Raw genomic sequence first — 21,801 nt, 5'->3', positions numbered from 1 at the left:
ATTGTTTTCACAGTAAGACACATTATAATTAAAATTAAAGTTTAAGTCATGAGTGAATACCAAACATTAAAAATGAAATAAAATCTGCTCAAATGAAATTTACAGATCTCCTGTGAAACACTGTAAGTGTAAGTGGGAGCTCTGTGTATAACAAAAGAGGAAGCAGGAGAAACAGAACAAATAGTGTAATAATTGTGTTAATCGATACAAAGGATGTCGCTGCAAATGGTCCAAAAGAATAATATTTACATGTAAACATAACTCATTTGCATAATGTATGGCAGAAGAGAGTGAGTAACCACACTGAATCTGGAACTTCACACACTTATTGTTCACTAGCACAGTCAAATAAATTGGAAGTATCAAATTAACCCACACAATTGTGCATTCATTCATTAGTTTATAATTTTTTATGTTAAAAATGTGTTTTCAGCAGTTCCACTATTTCAGAAGAAATAGCCCTGTCTTGTACCAAATATGTGTAGTGTTGTAAATAATATTTCTCATTAATCTTCTGTCACATCATGAAGCTATAAACAACAACATATCAATCAAAATTTACAACATTAAACAGTCAAACGTGTCTATTTCAATATGTCTCTACAAAAACATTAGTTACCAGTGACAAAAATGCTACTTGCTGAAACAGCACAAAAGATCTAACAGTCTTGGTACAATGTCTCCACACCTGCCATTGAGTTTTGTATGTGCATAGCTGTCTCCTCTTGTCTTGCCAATATTTATAATTGCAATACGTCTCTCCAGCTCAGCAGCTTGCAGGACAATTCTAAACCCCGAGAAAACAGAAAGTGATGAGCCTATTACTAGTAAGGAGTCAGAATCTTCCACAATACTTTTTACAGTTTCTACACGCATTCTTGGAACATTTTCACCGAAAAATATGATGTCTGGTTTAAGTATGCCTCCGCATGACGGGCATTCTGGGACTCGGAAAATTTCTGCTTCATCCTGCAAGATAACAATTAGAATAAAAGTGCCATCGTTAATAAAGATAAAAATCACTATCGACAAGTTTTTGAAACTTTCTGTCATTAGCTTTGACAAACACAAAGATGGTTATCATCTCACCTGAGTCAGTTCAACATCACCATCTGGTCGTATGACTTTCGTGGAAGCTTTCATATTTGGATTCATTTGTTGAAGAATTTCCTGGAATGTGTTTCTACTGACATTATAGTCACAGTTTAGGCAAATTACTCTATATGCCGTGCCATGGAGTTCAACAACATTATTACTTCCGGCTTTCGTATGAAGGCCATCTACGTTCTGAGTAACAACCCAACCAATTTTCTGGTGTATCACCTCCAAATCACGTAGAGCGTAGTGCGTAGCATTGGGCGAAAATGACGAAAATCTGGGCCACCCAATGAAGTTGCGAGCCCAATACCTTTTACGAACTTCAGCACTTTTCAAGAAGTCTTGAAACTGGACGGGTCTCGAAGATGAGCGAGCGTATAAGCCAACATTTTCCGAGCGATAATCAGGAATGCCGCTTTCCGTCGATACTCCTGCTCCAGTAAGCACAGCAATCTTCTGCGACGTCTCAATGAACGTAACAAGTTTGCTAAAATCTTCCACACTGACTGGATTGTGCTTTGGCACGAACGCAGAACTACAGCTACGGGAAACAGAATTCTGACACTTCACCATTCTATCTGCAAATTTCGTTCTCAAAGGCCACATGTTTATAAACAATGTCGAGCGGGTCACACTAACTTGCACACAATAACAAACGGTTATAGTTACGTCACAGTTACTTCACGAATAGTTTCAATGCGTTACGGGAATCGATATTTCATGTCATAAAAAGAAATAATTACATAATATTCAGATATTCACTATTAACGCGGGCAGTGTCACTTTTCTTCAACATGTAAGTTCGAAAACACAATCAGTTGGTGTCTCCAGCTTCTTTACGTTGCTGAATCATTTCTCGAAGGTTATTTTCGCTGTCTTTCAAATTCCTTTCCAAATACATTTTATTGTTTTCCAGCTGTTTAATTTTCTGGGAGTAGCTTTCATGTTTCTTGTCCAACGACGTTTTAATTTCATTTACATCAGTCAAGACGAACATTCTACCCACTCCTTGATACATTTTTGTATCGGGTGGCATGCTGCTAAGTTCCTTTCCTGTGAGCTGCGTGTGTCTCATACCTTGCTTCAGAACTTCTATCCTGGCATCTGCAACTTTCAGCTGCTGCGTTGTTTCCAGCATTTTTTGTTGCAATTCCTTAAATGCTTTCTTTAATTCTAAATCCACCGTCTTCGACATTTTAAAAGTACGTACCTTACCGCACAATGTACCTGCCCCTACAAGCCCAGTCTTAACTGTCTAAGCAAAGATGACGCCCACAGAAATGCTGCAGGCGTAAAATTGTGAAACAAATGTAAACACCTTTCTCATTTGCTTCGCTGAAATTTTACATTGATAATTATACTGTAACTTATATCTTCTAAAACAAGTCGTACACAAATACGAGGTAACCGAATTCCTTAATCAGCTGAAACAACTGAGCCTCGCTCCCTGGCAGAGAATCGTATTTTCTGTCACCTTTGCTTTGTGTGATTAACTGTGTATAGTAATTGTCATATGTTCTCACAGAAAGGGTCCGATTGTAATTTCTTGTAAAATGTATGGCAATTATCATCAGGAACCAGACTATCCAGCTGCGCTATCGCATTTGTCTCATTTGGATGCAGAAGAACTGAAAGAACTGCTAAACGATGATGAGAAATTTGAAGATATGATGAAAGATATTAAACAGGTTAGTTAATAAACGCTTTCCTGCTGCAAAGTACAACGATAGAAGGAAGGGAATATATCTTTAGTTAATTCATGAGGAAACAGATATTTCTGTTTCGTGTACTCATGGAGCTTCTTTGATGTCGTATGTACTACCTATACACTAGGCTCACAATGATGGCCTTAGTTCCTTTCATTACGTAGATTGGAAATATGGAAAAAAGAAATAATAAAAATTCACGATGACATCTTTAGCAGAGAAAAACATCAGAAAATCCCCAATGTTTTCTGCAGTACTCAAAGTTCCCTTTTAAGGAGATGTGGTCATTGGTTTTTGGTTGAGAGTGACACCTTGAAAGTTAATGGATTTCGCTAGAAACTGAAAATATTATGTTTATGCGCCGTTTACTGTATTATTCTGGAACGTTATCTAATCAAAAATCCATTTCTCTAACTATGTATCAGACTCGCATATTTGTAAGACGAGCATAGGCCGCAATAAAAATACTAAAATTCCTTAAAAATAGTTGTCAACAAGGAAGAGAGGTCCCAATCCTCATTTATCTACATAAACTCTAGATCTTTCCCTCAGAAGAGCAGCTATCGGTCTCCTTTATCATTCTTAAACGATTGCTGTTGTGATGAATATACGAGTGTCCTTCCAACAAGGTGTTAAACTGTAATTTTGTTTAACAGATTATAGTTTCCTTTGTATATATCTGTATCGAGGATTTCCTCAAAGGTGTAGAACATGTCAGTTGGTGAGGGAGACCTCAGCCATCTATGAGTACATTAAAACCTTTTACTTGATAGCCATTACTGGTTTTGAGGAACTATGTTCATCTTCAGATGACTACAGTTGTGTATATGGTATGGTCCATGTCTTCAGCAAATGTCTTTTCTTGAAGTGCTACTCTTCCTTCCTGGGAGAAAGGATAATAGATCCTTCATGATTGTTCCTAAACAATACAACCAAACAGTGATGTAGTTTTTTGTAGGTTTGTTGAGAAGTTGAAGGACATAAAAAGTGAAAAGGGATATCCTTCTGAACTATCACTGAACTGTTATAGGTATTTTACTTTGATTGCATGGTAGGAGGAAAGAGAAAAATAAGCCTCACCAACTATATGGCTTTCAAATTAGTGAAACCTGAATGGACGTAGAATTCTTTTGAAAGATCTCTACTTTAGCACAGAAAGAGCCTTTTTGTATGCATCTTGGAGATCCACTTCAAACTGTCAGACATTCCACTGCCAATAAACTGTTACTGTATGTTTATAGTTACAAAATGTAGCCCATGTCTCTCCACATATCCCTGCAAGCCGTTGGCATCTCTTTACGAGTCCCAAAGACCAGTATCTCCCTACCACTCTATAAACATATTCGCTAATTGCCACTTAGTATGCTGATCAAACAGCTTTCCCCATCCATTTATCCTTTAAGAGGACCACGTTTGTGGCTTCACATGATCCTGCAACAGGAGTAGAGTGAAAGAAAAGCTCATTCTAACAGTAGAGAGCAGTCTCTGAAACAGAAGGTGAGTACCGCATTTCAGCACTGGTAGCTCCCTGTTATCTATCTTTTGCATTATGTCACAGATTCTACTGAATGTGGAAGCCAGCACTATCCCTGCTTAGTTACTCTTCTATCCGGCTCTAGCTACCAGAAGGACTTGTTTCAGATATCAAGCCCATTATATGGGTGATAATTGGAATACACAGTGTAGTGACCTAGCTATATTATAGTACAAAGGTTGTGGTAGTTGACAATGTAACTACTGCTATCAATAATGGTGCTGCCATCTCTTAAAGTCTTATGGTGGGTGCAGAAGCTATTAAACAATCAGTGATTTGTAGGCATCATAGTGGGCTTGCAGGTGCAGGCCAGTGACACAAAACATCACAGCAATTTAGTTCGCAATGTCAAAGGCATGTTGATCTAATAAAATAAGCAAAGAAAGTTGTGATAAATTCCTAAATCCATTAGTCGTTTTTCAGAGATCACAACAGTATGGGGGTCAACCAGGAAAATATTTGTTAAATGTAGCCAAACATCAGTCACATCTATATGAAATAATAAAGACATTTTAATTTATCCATCACATATGTGAAAAAAGGGGTGCTTACACATTCTTTGTATACCTTCGAATAATTACAACAAGGAAGTTCCTTTACTAGGCAAGAACTGATGGAATGGGGCATCTTAATTTCTGTCCTACTACTAGGCAAGAATAATATCACTTTTGGGGGGGGGGGGGGGGGAACACACGGGGAGTGGTCTGTGAGATACAGAAAGAAATTGAACTGTGCAAATTCTGTAGGTAGTACATTTCATAGTTATTCGGAAATAGAGAGGATAGAGTAGCATGGAGAGCTACATCAAACAGTTCTTCGGACTGAAGACAACAACAAAATAATCATCAACAACAACACCACTTCATTAGTGAATGGGAAATGTGCAGAATAAATTATTTCCTTCACTTTTAAATTGCCTGTAGCAGAAACCATGCATACTGAAAATGTAGAGAAACCAAGGAACATTGTTGATTCTAGGCAATGGGTTTGTCCATTAAGTTGTGATCTAGCTGTAATCCCAAAAAGTAACACTTTTTACATTTTCTGTTTTGTTGTTTAAGAAATCTTTTTTTTATAGTGTGAGGTGTTCTACATGTACATCTAGTCTGATCAAAAGTCAATGAGAACTGATTTGCCTTAAACCAGCTGTTGATGTTTTTGTGCATTTCATCAGCTACGTTTCCAGTCTCAGGACTGAAGACCCCAACAACAACACGTTTCCAGTAAGGGAACTTGCACCATCTTTCATTTTTGTCACCTGCCTAAATTACAAAACTTACATCTTCTGAAACTGTAAATATAAGGTCAAAAATGTCAGAAACAGAGGCCCCAAAATCAAACCTTGTGGTAGAAAGTCTGATTACTTCAAATTCTGACTGAATATTGATATGTGATTGACATTGAATGGAAATAACCAAAATGTGCTATACCAGCAGTCAGCTTTGACCCATTATGTCATCGACTTGGGAGAGACAACCTGCCACCTGTGTCATTATGGCAACCATAACATATTCAATACAATTAACAAAATTAAAACACATCCAAAATTTAATCATAAAAGTGTGAAAAAGGACATGAAACTAATGGGTGCTCTTGGACTCATCATTTATTTTCCGAATATAGGTTTGATGACCCCGGGGTTCCTGAGCTGTGGAGTGGTAAGTGCCGTCAGTCCCATGTCATCATAAGCTCTGTGCACGTTTTACCCGCTACTGTATGGTGCAGCAGTGGAATGTTGTATGTCAAGGGGAATGGGGATCTTGGCTTGACTTTCCGGGTTACGAGGATGCTAAAAACCTTTATTAAAAAAACGTCAATCTCAAGGTATGCTATGCGTTGGTAAGATGCATGGCTGTTGAGGTGAAACAGTCATTAGTGGGCAACCTCCGGGGAATGTGTCGCACCTCAGTTGTATAAGGGTTACCTAGGCACGCGAGGCTCTGTCTCTGGGGACTTTTATTTCCCTAGCTGCTCGTGGGACTGAGGTGGACCCTTGTAGTTTTCTCTTCCCACTCCCTTTGGAATGGGTGGGCTGCTGGTAGGTACCAACACCCAATCAAGTAAGAGGGCTTGTGTAGCCAGTTCTTCAGACTCAGGGAAATGTTAGAATCCTAGCAGCTTTAGTAACACAATGTATGCTGCTTGTCAGATGATAAGTTTTTTGGTTAAAAGGAAAGAGGAATGTTTTGAAAAGGTGTCACCTTTTTACATTCAAAAGGGATTAGAGGGGATTCAGGTACTTCAAAATCTGTTAATTGGTTACAAAACGGGACACTGTTGGTGGAAACCTCAAATTCCTTGACATACCTGCAGAAGGCCAAACCCCTTTGGGGAATATGCCACTGAGACTGAACTCCACACCACATTAAAGTACAATAAAGGTGTTGTGACATGCAGTGTCCGGTGGACATACCCAAAGAAGACGTGAAAGCTGATTGGGCCCAAAAAGACATTGTTGACGTACAGAATATTACGAAAAGGATGGAAGGTGATGTGATTAAATCCAACTCATTCACATTCACTTTTATTAGCACAAAACTCCCAGAACATATTAAGGTGGTTTTTCTTTGCTTAACCATGTGGCCCTATGTCCCTAACCTAACGCGCAGTTTTAAGGGGAGCTTGAACGCCCTATCCCGACAATGTCAAATTTAGTGACTTGGTCTCCCTGTATTACAGAAACCACTGTAGCCATTGACATGAAACTTTTACAGGACATTAAACTGTATGTTCTGAGTCTACAAACTACAATAATTGCATTTCAGCCACTGCTTTCGGAAATACAATTTTTTAATTACACGGTTAAAATTTGTGTACTTTTTTTGTATGTTATCCTAAATAATTTTGATCATACTTAACTTTATGTTCTTCTTTTAGTTCAGTAGACTCAAGATATGTATGTTATTACTCCCTGAGAATTTGAATACTCTACTCAGAGTGGTTTCTGAGATTTAGGGAAAAATGCAACAGAAAATGTAAATTTTCAGGAACAGCTTCTAAAGTTTCAAAAGACTGTAACTCACTTAATATATGCTTAATTTTTTTTATTTTTAGTCACTCAGAAGCACCCTGCACCATACTGTATATTATCCTCTTGATCTTTTTCCAAGTTTTTTCTCCTTTTCTTCTTTCTGGACTCCTTAGTGACCAACTGTGCTGCATACTGTGCTTTATCACTGCGAACCTTGTCCACCTGTTAAAGTTCTCTGATGCAGTTGGCTCCAGGATTAATTCCCATATGCTGTAGCACTTTCACCCTACCAATGTTGCCGTAATTAAAAGCAATAACAGCATCACTTTAGTGTCTTCATTCAAACAAAAACATTTTTTGCTAGGCATGTCCATATAATATTATTGAACGACTCATTGGGATTTTGAGTCTGACAGACACTGCAGTAATTCAGGATTTGCCAGGTTCTATGATATCCATGACTGCTGCTGGGATGGAATGTTTATGGCTGTATGAACTGTTTGAGTACTGGGTATTGCGGTAATTGCACCATGAATCAGGTCTAGGAGGGCAAAGGTGCTGTACTGGTTTGTCATCAGTTGACAATCTGTGGAAGAAGGTAGCCCATACTGCCTGCTTCATTTTCAACAAATCCTCAGTATTATTTCTTATGGCCATCCCGTAATACTGCTGTAGTTCATCAGTCATTTTGTCTGACATCCTGTCTCTTATGGCTTTACCATCAGAAAGTTTCTTGTCTCTCAAACTTTGTTTAAACTTCCTCAACCTGGTGCCCATCCTCTTCTGGACTTGACCAACACATTCCAGTTTTGAGATAATCTTCTCACCATAAGACTTAGATCAACTAAAAATTTCAGCAGCTGCAGAGACCTCCATACCACCACTTGTTTCTTCATAATTTCTGTCACAGATATGCCCTTCTTCATTCCCTGATTTACACTTATAACAATGTTTGGTTAAAATCTGGAAATCTATTACCTTTCCAGTATCCACACTGGTCATCATAGCAACAGAATTCTTAGAACTGTAGCCACGCTTCTGCCAAATGCCATCAGAGGCTACTGGTACGTCAGTCATACCATCATTTATTTCAACAGCTTTGTTTGCAGCATCCTTGATTGACTCACATGTAACAGATTCCACATCAGCTCCAATAAATCCCACATACTTGTCGATTTTACAAGGTGGGCGTGGCAAATTCATCATGTCACACATTGTTTCTGCTGCAGTAAGTCCTTTGCCAGTAGCTCTCAATCCATAAAACCATGTAACATTTACTTCAAAATAATTATCTTTACACTTATCAGAATTCCAAAATGAATGAGTATATTTACAATGGGTACAATTAATAAGTTTCCTGGCTAGTCCAGTTGATACCTAACTGCCTTCATGTAAACTCCACATATTCTGCAACACACACATTCACCTAACACCCTTGTTAGGATGTGTAATTAATCAGAATATAACATAACCTACCATTTACATCACTTTTGTTTTGAGAAAACTGTGTATCACAACATTTTATTTTAATCTTCGAAGCACTAATGGGTGTTTCTCTAGATACTGACGAGTTTGCCTATATTTAATTGTGTGTAACTTCACACGCCCCATGTTGAACACAATTTATTCCAAAATTTATTACCATGAAACCCAAGTTTCGTAAAACCGCTTCAGTTTGGCATCGTACTTTACTTTTTGAGAGATTTAGCAATATATTCGTCACTTTTCCTTGGAAAAATGTTAGCACTTCGACATACAACGCATGTTTATACTATGAAACGATACGATACTGTTTTTGACAGTTCCACCAATACAAACACATAATTTAACCTTTATAACATAGCATTCCACAGCCTGCTATATAAAAAATTGCCCATTTTATTAGATCTTGAAGTAACGCACGTAAAAATTTCAGCATTTTCGACTGGCGTAGAAAATTGTAAATTTTATAATGAGATAAAAATCCGAAAATGTGAAAAAAAAATTTTCCCTTATAACTCCCCTTAAATGCCAGCACTTTAGGCCTACCACTCTTATATGGAATTGAGAAGCCACTTGAGGCAAATGTGGTAAGGCTGCCCACGAAGGAGTTAGATGTTCATCTCCTCCAAAGTGTGTGAACCGCTCTGGGGCTCTCTCTGTCTGGAGTAGGGACTGCTGTGTCTTTCTTGACGAATGGAAGATACGGGAGATCAAAACCACAAGATGGATCCCCTACGGCGAGGCCAAAAAGATTTATAAGAACTTGTAGCCTCCAATGCTTGGTACGTCCTTTGCTTCAGTTGTTAAACAGTGAGTACAGAAAATTGATGCTGCTACAAACGTGGAGGTTTCTTGTGTAAGCACTAGTACCTGCATTTGTCAGTGTACTTGTGCTGCTGCCGCTGTTACTTCACAGCCTATGCTTCCTCCCAAAACATCAGACACGGCCGTTGTTGCTGACATTGCGGAGCTCCCCGCTCCTTCAAATGTTCAGTTTGGTCCACCGTCCAGTGCTGCCACTACCACTGCCATGGTTGTGGCCCAGAAGCCAACCCAGGACAGAAAATCAAAATTCCCCAAGACTGAACCTCCACCCATTATGGGCTCCCCTCCCTGACGGAAAAATGGGGTGAAAGTGTAATGCCCATGATAAATTGCTTCCATTTTTCAGTGGAACATTAATGAGAGTTCACGACATATGTGGAGGAACTAAAACTGCTAGCACAGGAACATCCCCTGTGTCTGTGTTTACAAGAAATGCATTTTAAAGCCATTGACACCCCTGTGCTAGGTGTCTATACCCTTCACGGAAAGGATGACATAACTGGGGAAAGGGCCAAGGGAGGGGTCACTGTGATTGTCAATAACATGCACCACTATTCTGCTCTTTTCGTGGCTACTGACCTGCAAGCAGTTGCTGTTTGAAATTCATCTTTGTCAGAGGATCACTGTTTGTTTATTATATCTCCCTCCACAAGATGTAATACACTCTGGGGCTCTCACAGATCTTATGGAACAACTCACATGACCATTTCTCCTCCTGGGAGACTTCAGTGCCCATCATGTCTTGCAGGACTCCACACCTGCTTGCCCTTGGGGTCAGATTTTGGAGAGCCTCATGACGTCTCACGAGCGAACCAACGTGCGCTGACTTGTCCATCCCAGAGTCCTAGGTCATCTTAGTTGGAGAGTTGTACCTTGGTGGACAGAGGTGTGCTGTTTCTGCAATATGGGACAGGCGTACAGCTCTTCAGTGGTTTAAATGGCACCCAACAGCAGACAACCTCATAATCTTTAGAGTCGCCAGAACCAAGGCTCGATGCTTAATTAGGGAGAGCAAGAAAAGGTGCTGGGCTGTCAACTGTTCCACTCCTCCTATGAAGGTATGGGAAGTCATCCGGAGCATTTCCGGTAAACAAAGTTATTTAACAATAGCAGTAGTGCTGAAATGGGGTATCTCAAAGCAATGCCCTGAGACGTCATTCAGATGCTGGCAGAACATTTTGCAAAAACTGCAAATTCCAGCAATTTCGCCAGCATTTCGCCACTACCATGCAACTGTAGAGAGAAGCAAGTTGGACTTCAGATCCAACAGCTCTTAATTCTAAAACTCCCTTCCTGCATGAGGGAGCTGGAATCGAATGTTTTAATTTGATATGGCAGACAGGTCGCTTCCCCAACTCACGGAGAGAGGCAATTTTGATACCTTTTCTCAAACCAAGAAAGGACTGCTCGGGCCCCAGTAGTTACTGGAGTATCACCTTATTGAGCTGTGTAGGAAAGACCCAGGAGCGAATCTTTAGCTGTCATTTGATCTGGTTGTTAGAGACCAGGCAGCTCCTTAGCCACCCTCAGAGTGGGTTCCAAAGTTTACGGTCCAGTGCTGACCACCTGATGCTGCTAGAGATGGCTATTTGACAGTCTTACCTACATAAACATCACTGTGTTGGCATATTCTTTGATATCAGTGTGGCGTATGACATTACTTGGGGACACAGTATTCTCATGCAACTGCATCAGGGTCTCTCAGGTTAGTGTTTTAAGTATTACCCTCTTTGCCATAAACAGTATCACATCTACGATAAGGAGTCCTGTATAATGCTCTTTATTTGTGGATAATTTTGTTATTTTCTGTTCCTCCTCCAGTGCTCCAATTTACAGTGCAGCAGTTGGAGGAGTGGGCTGCAAAGATGGGTTTTCAGTTTTCTGCAGAGGAGGGAGGGAGAGAGAGAGAGAGAGAGAGAGAGAGAGAGAGAGAGAGAGAGAGAGAGAGAGTGTGTGTGTGTGTGTGTGTGTGTGTGCGTTCGTTCGTTCGTTCGTTTGTTCATTTTTATCATTATTGTGACATTTTTAATTTACTTGCCGTGTATATGAGGGACATCATTCTACGTGTTACAAGACCCTGTGATGTTCCTGGGCCTGTTGTGGTTATCACATCTGAGAGACCTGGAAATCAGAACTTGGAAGGCATTGGATATCGTCAATTGCCTTGGGCAGCAGACAGGTCACATCTGCTACAGTTTTATAGGGTTTTTGTGCATTCATGCCTAGGTTATGGCTGCATGGTGTATAGGTCAGCGAGGCTGTGTTACCTTAAGATTATTGACACTATCCACTGTGGGGGATTAGGCTAGGCAGATGCTTGCAGGACCAGCTCCATAACTGGGGAAACTGTCACACACCATCTGGTGGTAGTTCCTCGTCATGCATCAGGCTGTAAGTGCCTTGCAGTTCTGAACTCCCCTACATGCCATACTGTTGCTCATCCAACTCCGGGATGGATTTTCTCCAATCATACACGGGCAACACTGCCTTTTGGGATGCGCATGCAGCGTGTGCTGGAGTCATTTGGTGTGGAACACATACAGCCACAAAGCCAGGGTTTTAATCGTCTGCCACCATGGTTACTGCAGAGCCCAGGATGATTTTAGATTTAGTGCATTACAGGAGAGGTTGCACTCATGCATTTGTTTTTAATACTTTACTGTTCTTTTAACAGAGCACCACAATTCTACAACCATCTTTACAGATAAGTCAAAACAGGGGGACTCCATTTGTTGCTAGTTGTTTTCCCTCATTGTGTCCTCGAGATTCACCTGCCTTGAGATTTTACTGTGTTCAACACGGAGCTGTGTGCGATCTCGTGGGCACTAGAACAGATGAGATGGCCTCCAAGTTCTAAATTCCTTGTCTGTTCCAACTCTCTGAGTGTCCTTCACTCTGTGCAGTATTTGTACCCTGCAGATAAAGTAGTCCAGAATATCGAGGACGTCATCCTTCAACTACGATGGCTACAAAAGGAGGTGCTTTTCTGCTGGGTACCAGGGCACATGGGTATTGCAAGGAATGAAAGGGAGGATGTAGCAGCGATGGAGGCATGTAGTGATCCTCAGTTGTTTCACTGTGCTATCCCACTTTATGCTATCACCTCGCTGTTGAGGTACAGAGTTATGTGTTGATGGGAAGCAGAGTGGCTGGAAGTGACTGATAATAAGTTGTTTGTAGTAAAGCCCACTATAGTCCAGGACCCAGATACAAATTCGGTCAGTTATTTCTTCTCGAGCGAAACTTCGTGAAATGCATTAGGGATTTATACTACGAATACTTGCGACCGTCAGCTGCGACTCCGTGGGTGGGGCGGGCATTGGCAGCCTCCCACGCATGGAGAAACTAAGTTTTTTAGTCACTTCCTCCCGTTTGAAAATTTGTCAGATTATAGTTTATCTAATATTTTGAAGGAAAAATAAAGTCAGCTGACCATAATGTGGTGGATTATACTTCAACTAGCTGCTTGAACTTAAAAAAAATTATATTTTCAGTGATTTCCTCTAAACTAAAAATGTACCTGGTGATCTTTTATATGCTACTATGAATGAAAATTAATGTCAGCTTGCTGTATCTCAGTGGAAAGTTTGTCGACTGGTACCTTGAAAGGTGTGACGCAGCAGCATCTATTACTTACTGAATCTTACCAGCTGACGACTTTTCCCTTGACTTACAGCTAGCTGATTTTTTTTCATTATTTACTAAAGCATGGTAACAATCCTCTTATAAATTTTCATCCGGGAGGAAATCACATTTCTTAAGTTATTTGGTAGTATTCTCGATTTTAGTGTTTTGATAACAAATATAAAGTTTAATAATGGAGGAAATGTTGGTATAAGTAAATCAATTAATGAATAATTTATTCTAACATATTTTTTAATTAATTAATTTTATTTCAATGAATTGATTAGAAATAATAATGGCAATTAATCATATTCACTCTCTCTTTGGCTCGAGTTGCTTTCATCTCTCTCTGATTCATTGCCAGAGTCGCTGTCAGAGTTACATGCGATCATCTCTTCATCATCATCATCTGTGAAAAGATGAAAAGAAAAATTGTTAGTACACATGTATAGTAAAACATTATCATATGAAAAAATGAAATTATGGAAAAAGAATTGATACATTTTCCAGGCTGAATGGTTATCTCTTCAATCGACGTTGGTAACGGAGTCCCAGAAAACCAATCAAATTTGAATCGGTTGTCTATTTCTTCCCAACCATAGTCTGTAGGTTCTTCATTGTTGGAACTTTAAGGTTTGCGTGAGACCAAATTTACGCAATGTAACATGCCCTTAAATATTGCTTGTACAGTTCTGATTCGCATGGTGGTAGAGAAGAACCATCAATACCTTTTTTGGACAACTTAAATTCATCATTATTGTCCAAAAATTTATAAGTTTTTTGGAACAATGCAAGTCTAGCGTTGTTTGTTTCTTAACCGATTAAGGCCATACATCTGACAAGCAAACTCTTGAATTTTGCCAAATAAATCTTCCCTGTTTGTCGATGACTCTGACATTTGTACAAAACACTCCGTAAAAGCTTCCGATTTTGACATTATCGAAAATGGACACTTCTTGCCTTTTCAAAAAAATGCAGGGTTGTAATCACACCATGTAAATGCGTGTGACATTATCGAAAATGGATGCTTCTTGCCTTTTTAAAAAAATGCAGGGTTGTAATCACAAGGGGTGCTGTCAGTGCTGTGCTCAAATTCAGTCCCAAAGTTTCATAAGTTGAGTGACATTGATGAACCTCATATGTTTTCCAACGCCGACTTCTGTAAAACATTGACATGTTGTGAAACGTGAGTCATATTAGCTAACATTACAACCAATACATCAGTGTCAGAACAACGAATCGTTAGGTTAGTATTAAAATCAATTTGCCAAGTGTGAAAAATCATTTTTGTGTCTGCTTCTTCATGAGCTGGACACGAAAATGCGTTCTCTACAGTTCTTACAACTTTTCTATCAGTGACCGTGTATCTGTAACAAGTATCCATATTAAAAAAAAAAGTTTTGTTGCTCGTGTATGGTGCCATATGATCTTGTTCCCAATTTTCAATAAAGAACTGAACAAGAGCTTCCTTGAAATGAATATTTTTCAGCTCAGCTGAAAAGTCTTTTTTTCATACTTGATCAGGACCGTCGATACGAAAGTTAGCTTGCTCCATACCTCAAAGTTTGTGTTCGGTATCTTTGATCGATGAAAATACATACTGATCAAAAGCAATGCTGATAATCTTAGCTGTGTTTGCACAAATCATCTGTAAAACTTTTTTTGAAATATTCCCAAAGCTTAAAGATAAGTCTTTCATTTGATGTAACGTGAAATATCCATCGTATATTATGATATCAGTACTTTGGCTTGGATTGTTTTTGCTTCTCTAATAAAGCCATCAATGCCGACTTGGGTGTTTTGCAGATAGTGCCGTCAAGGTGGCAGAGAGATAATGGCACTGGTGTTAACATGTATGAAAGAACTTTATCCAAATCAAGCTGTTTCTTCAAAGAGATTTGAAGCAGTTGCCCAAATAAGTCAAGCTGCATTCAAAGTTCCATTTCCCCTCAGCCAACCCGTTTTTTTTTTTTTTTTTTTCTCATGTTAACGAAAGTATGGATGGCTCTTGACTTTTAGAATAGCCTGCTCAAAATTGTTCGGATCTGTAATGCAACAAAGTATGAAATCCTCACGTCTTTTACTGCCTTCTTCTTCAATATTTAGTAAAAAATTTTCATGTTCGGGTGCTGCTTCACCAGTAGAAATATTGTATAAAAATCATTTATCTAAATTCTCATCAAATGGGTTGATATTACGATTAATACTGTTGCTGAATCTGTGCAGATGCTCTGTACTTTTTTTTTCCAGCTATTTTTAAGATCTGCTGTCACATCTTCCACAGTGCTTAGTCCAGTTTCTTGCATTGTATAAGTAATAATTGTTGAACGAATGGTATGACTACGACACCATCGTTGCCTAGCTGAGATTGAATTGGTACTGTGAGAAATTCCAGTCGGCTTATTGGCAGCATCAGCGTTAATTGTTTGCTCAAGAGAGAGATCAGTAGATTGTTTCAAAAAAGGTTTTTTGGTCCGCTTTATACCGAATGATCCCTTTTCAAAATTCTCATGTAAGCCTGGATGAGTCTTGTCAACTTTCATTAAATTATCAAGGTACTTTACTAAATAATGCGCATAATTTGTTTGTTTGAAAATAAAGTACAAATTATTTTCAATAAAGCCATTTTAAACATTTCATAGTTACTGGCACGGATGCTCATAGTAAGCTCTAAGTAGTAATCGATCAATCTTACATATATCATGTAATAATGCGCTGTCTTACCATGTTTGCCTTCTAATGTTTCTACTGTAAATTGCTCATATTTACTAAATATTTCCGTTAATTCAGCGTGTTGCAGTGGAGGTTCAAGCTCTTGTTTTTAGAAACCGTAACAAATAGATTTGCAACTCATCGGGTAAATTTATTTTTTCTTGATGAATAAAGCATTCAAAATGTAACATTTTTCAATGCTAACGTAATCATAGGATGTAAATGTTTACATCTGTTAAAATGTTTGCCAGTAATGAATCCGCTGACTGATCCGTTGGCGAGTAATTCTTCATTTACCTTGATGGTTGACAAACCGCAATTATCTACGAATTTACCTACTGCCTTGAAGTACACCATCATAATATGAAATACTGCAAGGTGAGTGAATAAATTGTCAAAAGTGTTGGCTTCTGTTTTTTATCTTTAGTGCGATTTTTGCAATAACAGGATCGTAAGTTACTTCAGTGTACCTTTGCCCGCACTTAAGAGCCACCTTTTGACTTCGAATCATAATCTCATAAATCGTATCTTTGTTCGTTGGTGATGCATTGATCGTTGTTAAATAACAAATAATGTGCTTGGGAGATCGATCTTCATGCAATAAACTATTATAACCAACCCACATTGGTGTGTCTGATAATTGCAAATAGTGCGAAAGCATCCATGCAAAATCAATGTGTTGTACTGATTGAAGATTTATGGTGTTTAATTGTAATGATACATAAGATGGCAGCATACTTTCTATAGGTCTCGGTTTTTTGTTGAATTAGTGTTGTTCTGGAGTAACAATATCAAAACTCCGTCTGTGTGTGCGAGATTGGGATGCCGACACATTATCCACATTGATATCTGTGTCTACTTCACTGATGTTACTACCTTCAGTATCGTGATCTTGCTGTACATTATCGTCCTCAACTACTGCTTCATTGCCAAGACTACTCACAATTTGAAAATCTTGCTGTACATTTTCATTATTAACTGCTTCTTCACTGACGATATGGTTTTCAGTTTGAAAAATTATACCTACAGTATCGTGGAGTATATCTTTGCCAGTGGTAGTTTCTACGAAATGATCATACTTGTCAAATGAAACTCCAGTATACACATGAGATGTTCGTAAAATACCTTCTGGACAAATTTCGGAAAGCTCATAAGAAGTGAATTTTGCCTCAGTCTCAAGGCCTTCGTGTACTTTAGCTACAGCAATGACCATACCGATTAACAATATTAATAATTTTTTTGTTGGTGGTTTAACTCTTCAAAGTTGTGCCAAAACAAATATGTTTTGATAATTTAATTCAACCAATAAAAACAGCATAAATTACATCTTCAGAAAATGATTTGGCTAGCCTTGTTGTTCTTTTGTTTTCTCTCCATCAACAATTTTCACCAGATATCAGTTTTCTACAAAAATTAATTACTATTTCTGGAATTTTGCATTCACTGTCTATTAAGTTTTTTGTTTTAATCTGATTCGGTAACTTCTGACATTCAACTCGATGTATTTCTTCATGTAGAATACGTGCAGCAGCATCTAAAATATTTTGCTTTTCCACTTCATTTTGGATCATAATCCCTTTGAAAGGTTCTTCAAGAATTTGGCCTTTAAAGGAGATTATGCTAATTTTTTTCGGAAATTTCTTTAACAATCTTTCTTTTAAATGATATGGTTTGAAACTGTAATTTGAAACATCTTGATGATTATTTTTCAAGTGTTCAATAAACATATTATTTAAAAATTTTAAGAAGAAAGACTGATCTTGTAGGTTAATATTTTCCTCGACATATTTTTCAACAACTTCATAGGCTTCTGCTCGGATATTTCGTGTAAAATGCCATTCCGGGATACTCTGCAAATCACATTTAAGTGCCTGGCAGAGGGTTCATTGAACCACCTTCACAATTCTCTATTATTCCAATCTCGTATAGCGCTTGGAAAGAATGAACACCTATATCTTTCCGTACGAGCTCTGATTTCCCTTATTTTATCGTGGTGATCATTCTGCCCTATGTAGGTCGGTGTCAACAAAATATTTTCACATTCGGAGGAGAAAGTTGGCGATTGGAATTTCGTGAGAGGATTCCTTCGCAATGAAAAACGCCTTTCTTTTAATGATTTCCATCCCAAATCCTGTATCATTTCTGCGACACTCTCTCCAATATTTCACGATAATACAAAACATGCTGCCTTTCTTTGAACTTCTTCGATGTACTCTGTCAGTCCTATCTGGTAAGGATCCCACGCCGCGCAGCAGTATTCTAAAAGTGGACAATCAAGTGTAGTGTAGGCAGACTCCTTAGTAGGTCTGTTACATTTTCTAAGTGTCCAGCCAATAAAACACAGCCTTTGGTTAGCCTTCCCCACCACATTTTCTGTGTGTTCTTTCAAATTTAAGTTGATCGTAATTGTAATACCTAGGTATTTAGTTGAATTTACTGCTTTTAGATTAGACTGATTTATTGTGTAACCGAAGTTTAACGAGTTCCTTTTAGCACTCATGTGGATGACCTCACACTTTTCATTATTTAGGACCAACTGCCACTTTTCACACCATTCAGATATTTTTTCTAAATCGTTTTGCAGTTTGTTTTGATGACTTTATTAGTCCATAAATGACAGCGTCATCTGCAAACAACCAAAGACTGCTGCTCAGATTGTCTCCCAAATCGTTTATATAGATAAGGAACAGCAAAGGGCCTATAACACTACCTTGAGGAACGCCAGAAATCACTTCTGCTTCATCGGCAGACAGAGTATTACCGGTGTTTGTGAGTCCACTTGATCCTGCTTTTACATGAAGGGCGTCTTCGTTCTGCCTAAAAAAATATTTATTCTTAAGTGTAACTTAGATTATTATTACTTTTTGTTATACAGCGCACATATACACATACTACTTTACTAAAAAGTGTGTATAGTGTATACATGCTTAGTGTAGAAGGAGTCTATAGTGTAATTTCCTAGTTCAAAACTATAGTAATAGCGATATTGTACATGAGGCAAATAATATATTACTAAATTATACTTTTTCTTACATTAAATTTATATTCAAAATAATTTAAAGAAATTATCTCCAATCCATATATGCACGGTAATGTTGAAGAAAGTTTGTCTTCTGATGTCGTTTTTCGTTTCCTATATTTTGGTGGCAAAGCTGTATACCATCGATAACATTCACTGTGATACAACTGAAAATTGTTTGGCTGTGTAGGAAGCACAGTATCGTGACCAGCTAGATCATTAGCTTTTCGTATTGTAAATACATATCTGCACTTATTTAAATTGCCTTCACTAAATAATTTCAACTGAGCAGTGGTTTTTTTGCAAAAGATGCAATAGGGTATTACGTTAGACATTTTTATTTTATACTGAACTGTTACTATACTAACACGCTGTTTGACTAAACTAGTTTTAATTTCTTTTCAAGTCACATTGTATGCCCCACCTATTTTGTTTCTACCAACAATCTCCTATGTGCACTATATGCAACAAAGGGCCTTTGTACGCAGTCATGGGTAAACCTTAACCCCTCCAAGTGTACTTTTAGCATTCTATGCTCTGCTATAGCATAGCATTTGGAGAAGGTAATTTTAATTCACAATCAAGGTGCAGTATTGAAAGGGCTTATATATAGCTTCAATCTGTAATGTGATTTCATCTTGGATGAAAATTTATAAGAGGATTGTTAACATGCTTTAGTAAATAATGAAAAAAATAAGCTAGCTGTAAGTCAAGGGAAAAGTCGTCAGCTGATAAGATTCAGTAGGTAATAGATGCTGCTGTGTTACACATTTCAAGGTACCAGCTGACAAACTTTCCACTGAGATACAGAAAGCTGACATTAATTTTCATTCAAAGTAGCATAGAAACAATCACCAGGTAAATTTTTAATTGAGAGGAAATCACTGAATAACAAAGATGATGTAACTTACCAAACGAAAGCGTTGGTATGTTGATAGACACACAAACAAACACAAACACACACACAAAATTCAAGCTTTCGCAACCCACGGTTGCTTCATCAGGAAAGAGGGAAGGTGAGGGAAAGACGAGAGGATGTGGGTTTTAAAGGAGATGGTAAGGAGTCATTCCAATCCCGGGAGCGGAAAGACTTACCTTAGGGGGGGGAAAAAAGGACAGGTATACACACACACACACACACACACACACACACACACACACACACAGAGAGAGAGAGAGAGAGAGAGAGAGAGAGAGAGAGAGAGAGAGAGACAAGCAGACATTTGCAAAGGCAAAGAGTTTGGGTAGAGATGTCAGTCGAGGCGGAAGTACAGAGGCAAAGATGTTGTTGAATGACAGGTGAGGTATGATCGGCGGCAACTTGAAATTAGCAGAGGTTGAGGCCTGGTGGGTAACGGGAAGAGAGGATATATTGAAGAGCAAGTTCCCATCTCCGGAGTTCTGATGGGTTGGTGTCAGATAACCCGGACGGTGTAACACTGTGCCAAGATGTGCGGGCCGCGCACCAAGGCATGTTTAGCCACAGGGTGAACCTCATTACCAACAAACACTGTCTGCCTGTGTCCATTCATGCGAATGGACAGTTTGTTACTGGTCATTCGCACATAGAATGCGTCACAGTGTAGGCAGGTCAGTTGGTAAATCACGTGGGTGCTTTCACACGTGGCTCTGCCTTTGATCGTGTACACCTTCCGGGTTACAGGACTGGAGTAGGTGGTGGTGGGAGGGTGCATGGGACAGGCTTTACACTGGGGGCGGTTACAAGGGCAGGAGCCAGAGGGTAGGGAAGGTGGTTTGAGGATTTCATAGGAATGAACCAAGAGGTTACGAAGGTTAGGTGGATGGCGGAAAGACACTAGGTGGAGTGGGGAGGATTTCATGAAGGATGGATCTCATTTCAGGGCAGGATTTGAGGAAGTCGTATCCCTGCTGGAGAGCCACATTCAGAGTCTGATCCAGTCCCGGAAAGTATCCTGTCACAAGTGGGCATTTTTGTGGTTCTTCTGTGGGGGGTTCTGGGTTTGAGGGGATGAGGAAGTGGCTCTGGTTATTTGCTTCTGTACCAGGTCGAGAGGGTAGTTGCGGGATGCGAAAGCTGTTTTCAGGTTGTTGGTGTAATGGTTCAGGGATTCCGGACTGGAGCAGATTCGTTTGCCACGAAGACCTAGGCTGTAGGGAAGGGACCGTTTGATGTGGAATGGGTGGCAGATGTCATAATGGAGGTACTGTTGCTTGTTGGTGGGTTTGATGTGGACGGATATGTGAAGCTGGCCATTAGACAGATGGAAGTCAACGTCAAGGAAAGTGGAATGGGATTTGGAGTAGGACCAGGTGAATCTCATGGAACTGAAGGAGTTGAAGTTGGAGAGGAAATTCTGGAGTTCTTCTTCACTGTGAGTCCAACTCATGAAGATGTCATCAATAAATCTGTACCAAACTTTGGGTTGGCAGGCCTGGGTAACCAAGAAGGCTGTCTCTAAGTGACCCATAAATAGGTTGGCATACGAGGGGGCCATCCTGGTACCCATGGCTGTTCCCTTTAATTGTTGGCATGTCTGGCCTTCGAAAGTGAAGAAGTTGTGCGTCAGGATGAAGCTGGCTAAGGTAATGAGGAAAGAGGTTTTAGGTAGGGTGGCAGGTGATCGGCGTGAAAGGAAGTGCTCCATCGCAGCGAGGCCCTGGACGTGCGGAATATTTGCGTATAAGGAAGTGGCATCAATGGTTACAAGGATGGTTTCCGGGGGTAACAGATTGGGTAAGGATTCCAGGCGTTCGAGAAAGTGGTTGGTGTCTTTGATGAAGGATGGGAGACTGCATGTAATGGGTTGAAGGTGTTGATCTACGTAGGCAGAGATACGTTCTGTGGGGG

At 39.3% G+C, this 21,801-nt stretch overlaps 2 protein-coding genes across 2 annotated transcripts in view; one reads left to right on the top strand and one right to left on the bottom strand.

Annotated features, from left to right (window-relative positions):
• Positions 1-566: 566 nt before the first annotated feature.
• On the bottom strand, positions 567-1,911 carry LOC126418547 (NAD-dependent protein deacylase Sirt4). Its single transcript, XM_050085363.1, has 2 exons — positions 1,090-1,911; positions 567-969 (listed from the first exon to the last, which is right to left on the bottom strand). The coding sequence occupies exons 1-2, from the start codon at positions 1,702-1,704 to the stop codon at positions 634-636; spliced, it is 951 nt and encodes a 316-aa protein (XP_049941320.1). The 5' UTR covers positions 1,705-1,911; the 3' UTR covers positions 567-633.
• Positions 1,912-2,567: 656 nt separating this feature from the next.
• The window catches only part of LOC126418551 (vacuolar protein sorting-associated protein 37B), a 45,509-nt gene continuing 26,275 nt past the window's right edge, over positions 2,568-21,801 (top strand). The window contains exon 1 of the mRNA XM_050085366.1: positions 2,568-2,786. Coding sequence (XP_049941323.1) covers positions 2,652-2,786 — 135 coding nt within the window. The 5' untranslated portion in view covers positions 2,568-2,651. The remainder of the gene's footprint in view (positions 2,787-21,801) is intronic.

This window comes from Schistocerca serialis, chromosome 9 (assembly GCF_023864345.2).
Source record: "Schistocerca serialis cubense isolate TAMUIC-IGC-003099 chromosome 9, iqSchSeri2.2, whole genome shotgun sequence".
NCBI classification, from domain to species: Eukaryota; Metazoa; Arthropoda; class Insecta; order Orthoptera; family Acrididae; genus Schistocerca; species Schistocerca serialis.
This window is presented reverse-complemented; position numbering and strand designations above follow the sequence as displayed.

Coding starts and splice junctions, on each gene's coding strand:
- LOC126418547 (XM_050085363.1), bottom strand. CDS start 1,704: ATGTGGCCTTTGAGAACGAAATTTGCAGATAGAATGGTGAAGTGTCAG. Junction 970..1,089: donor GTGATGTTGAACTGACTCAG/GTGAGATGATAA, acceptor GTTATCTTGCAG/GATGAAGCAGAAATTTTCCG.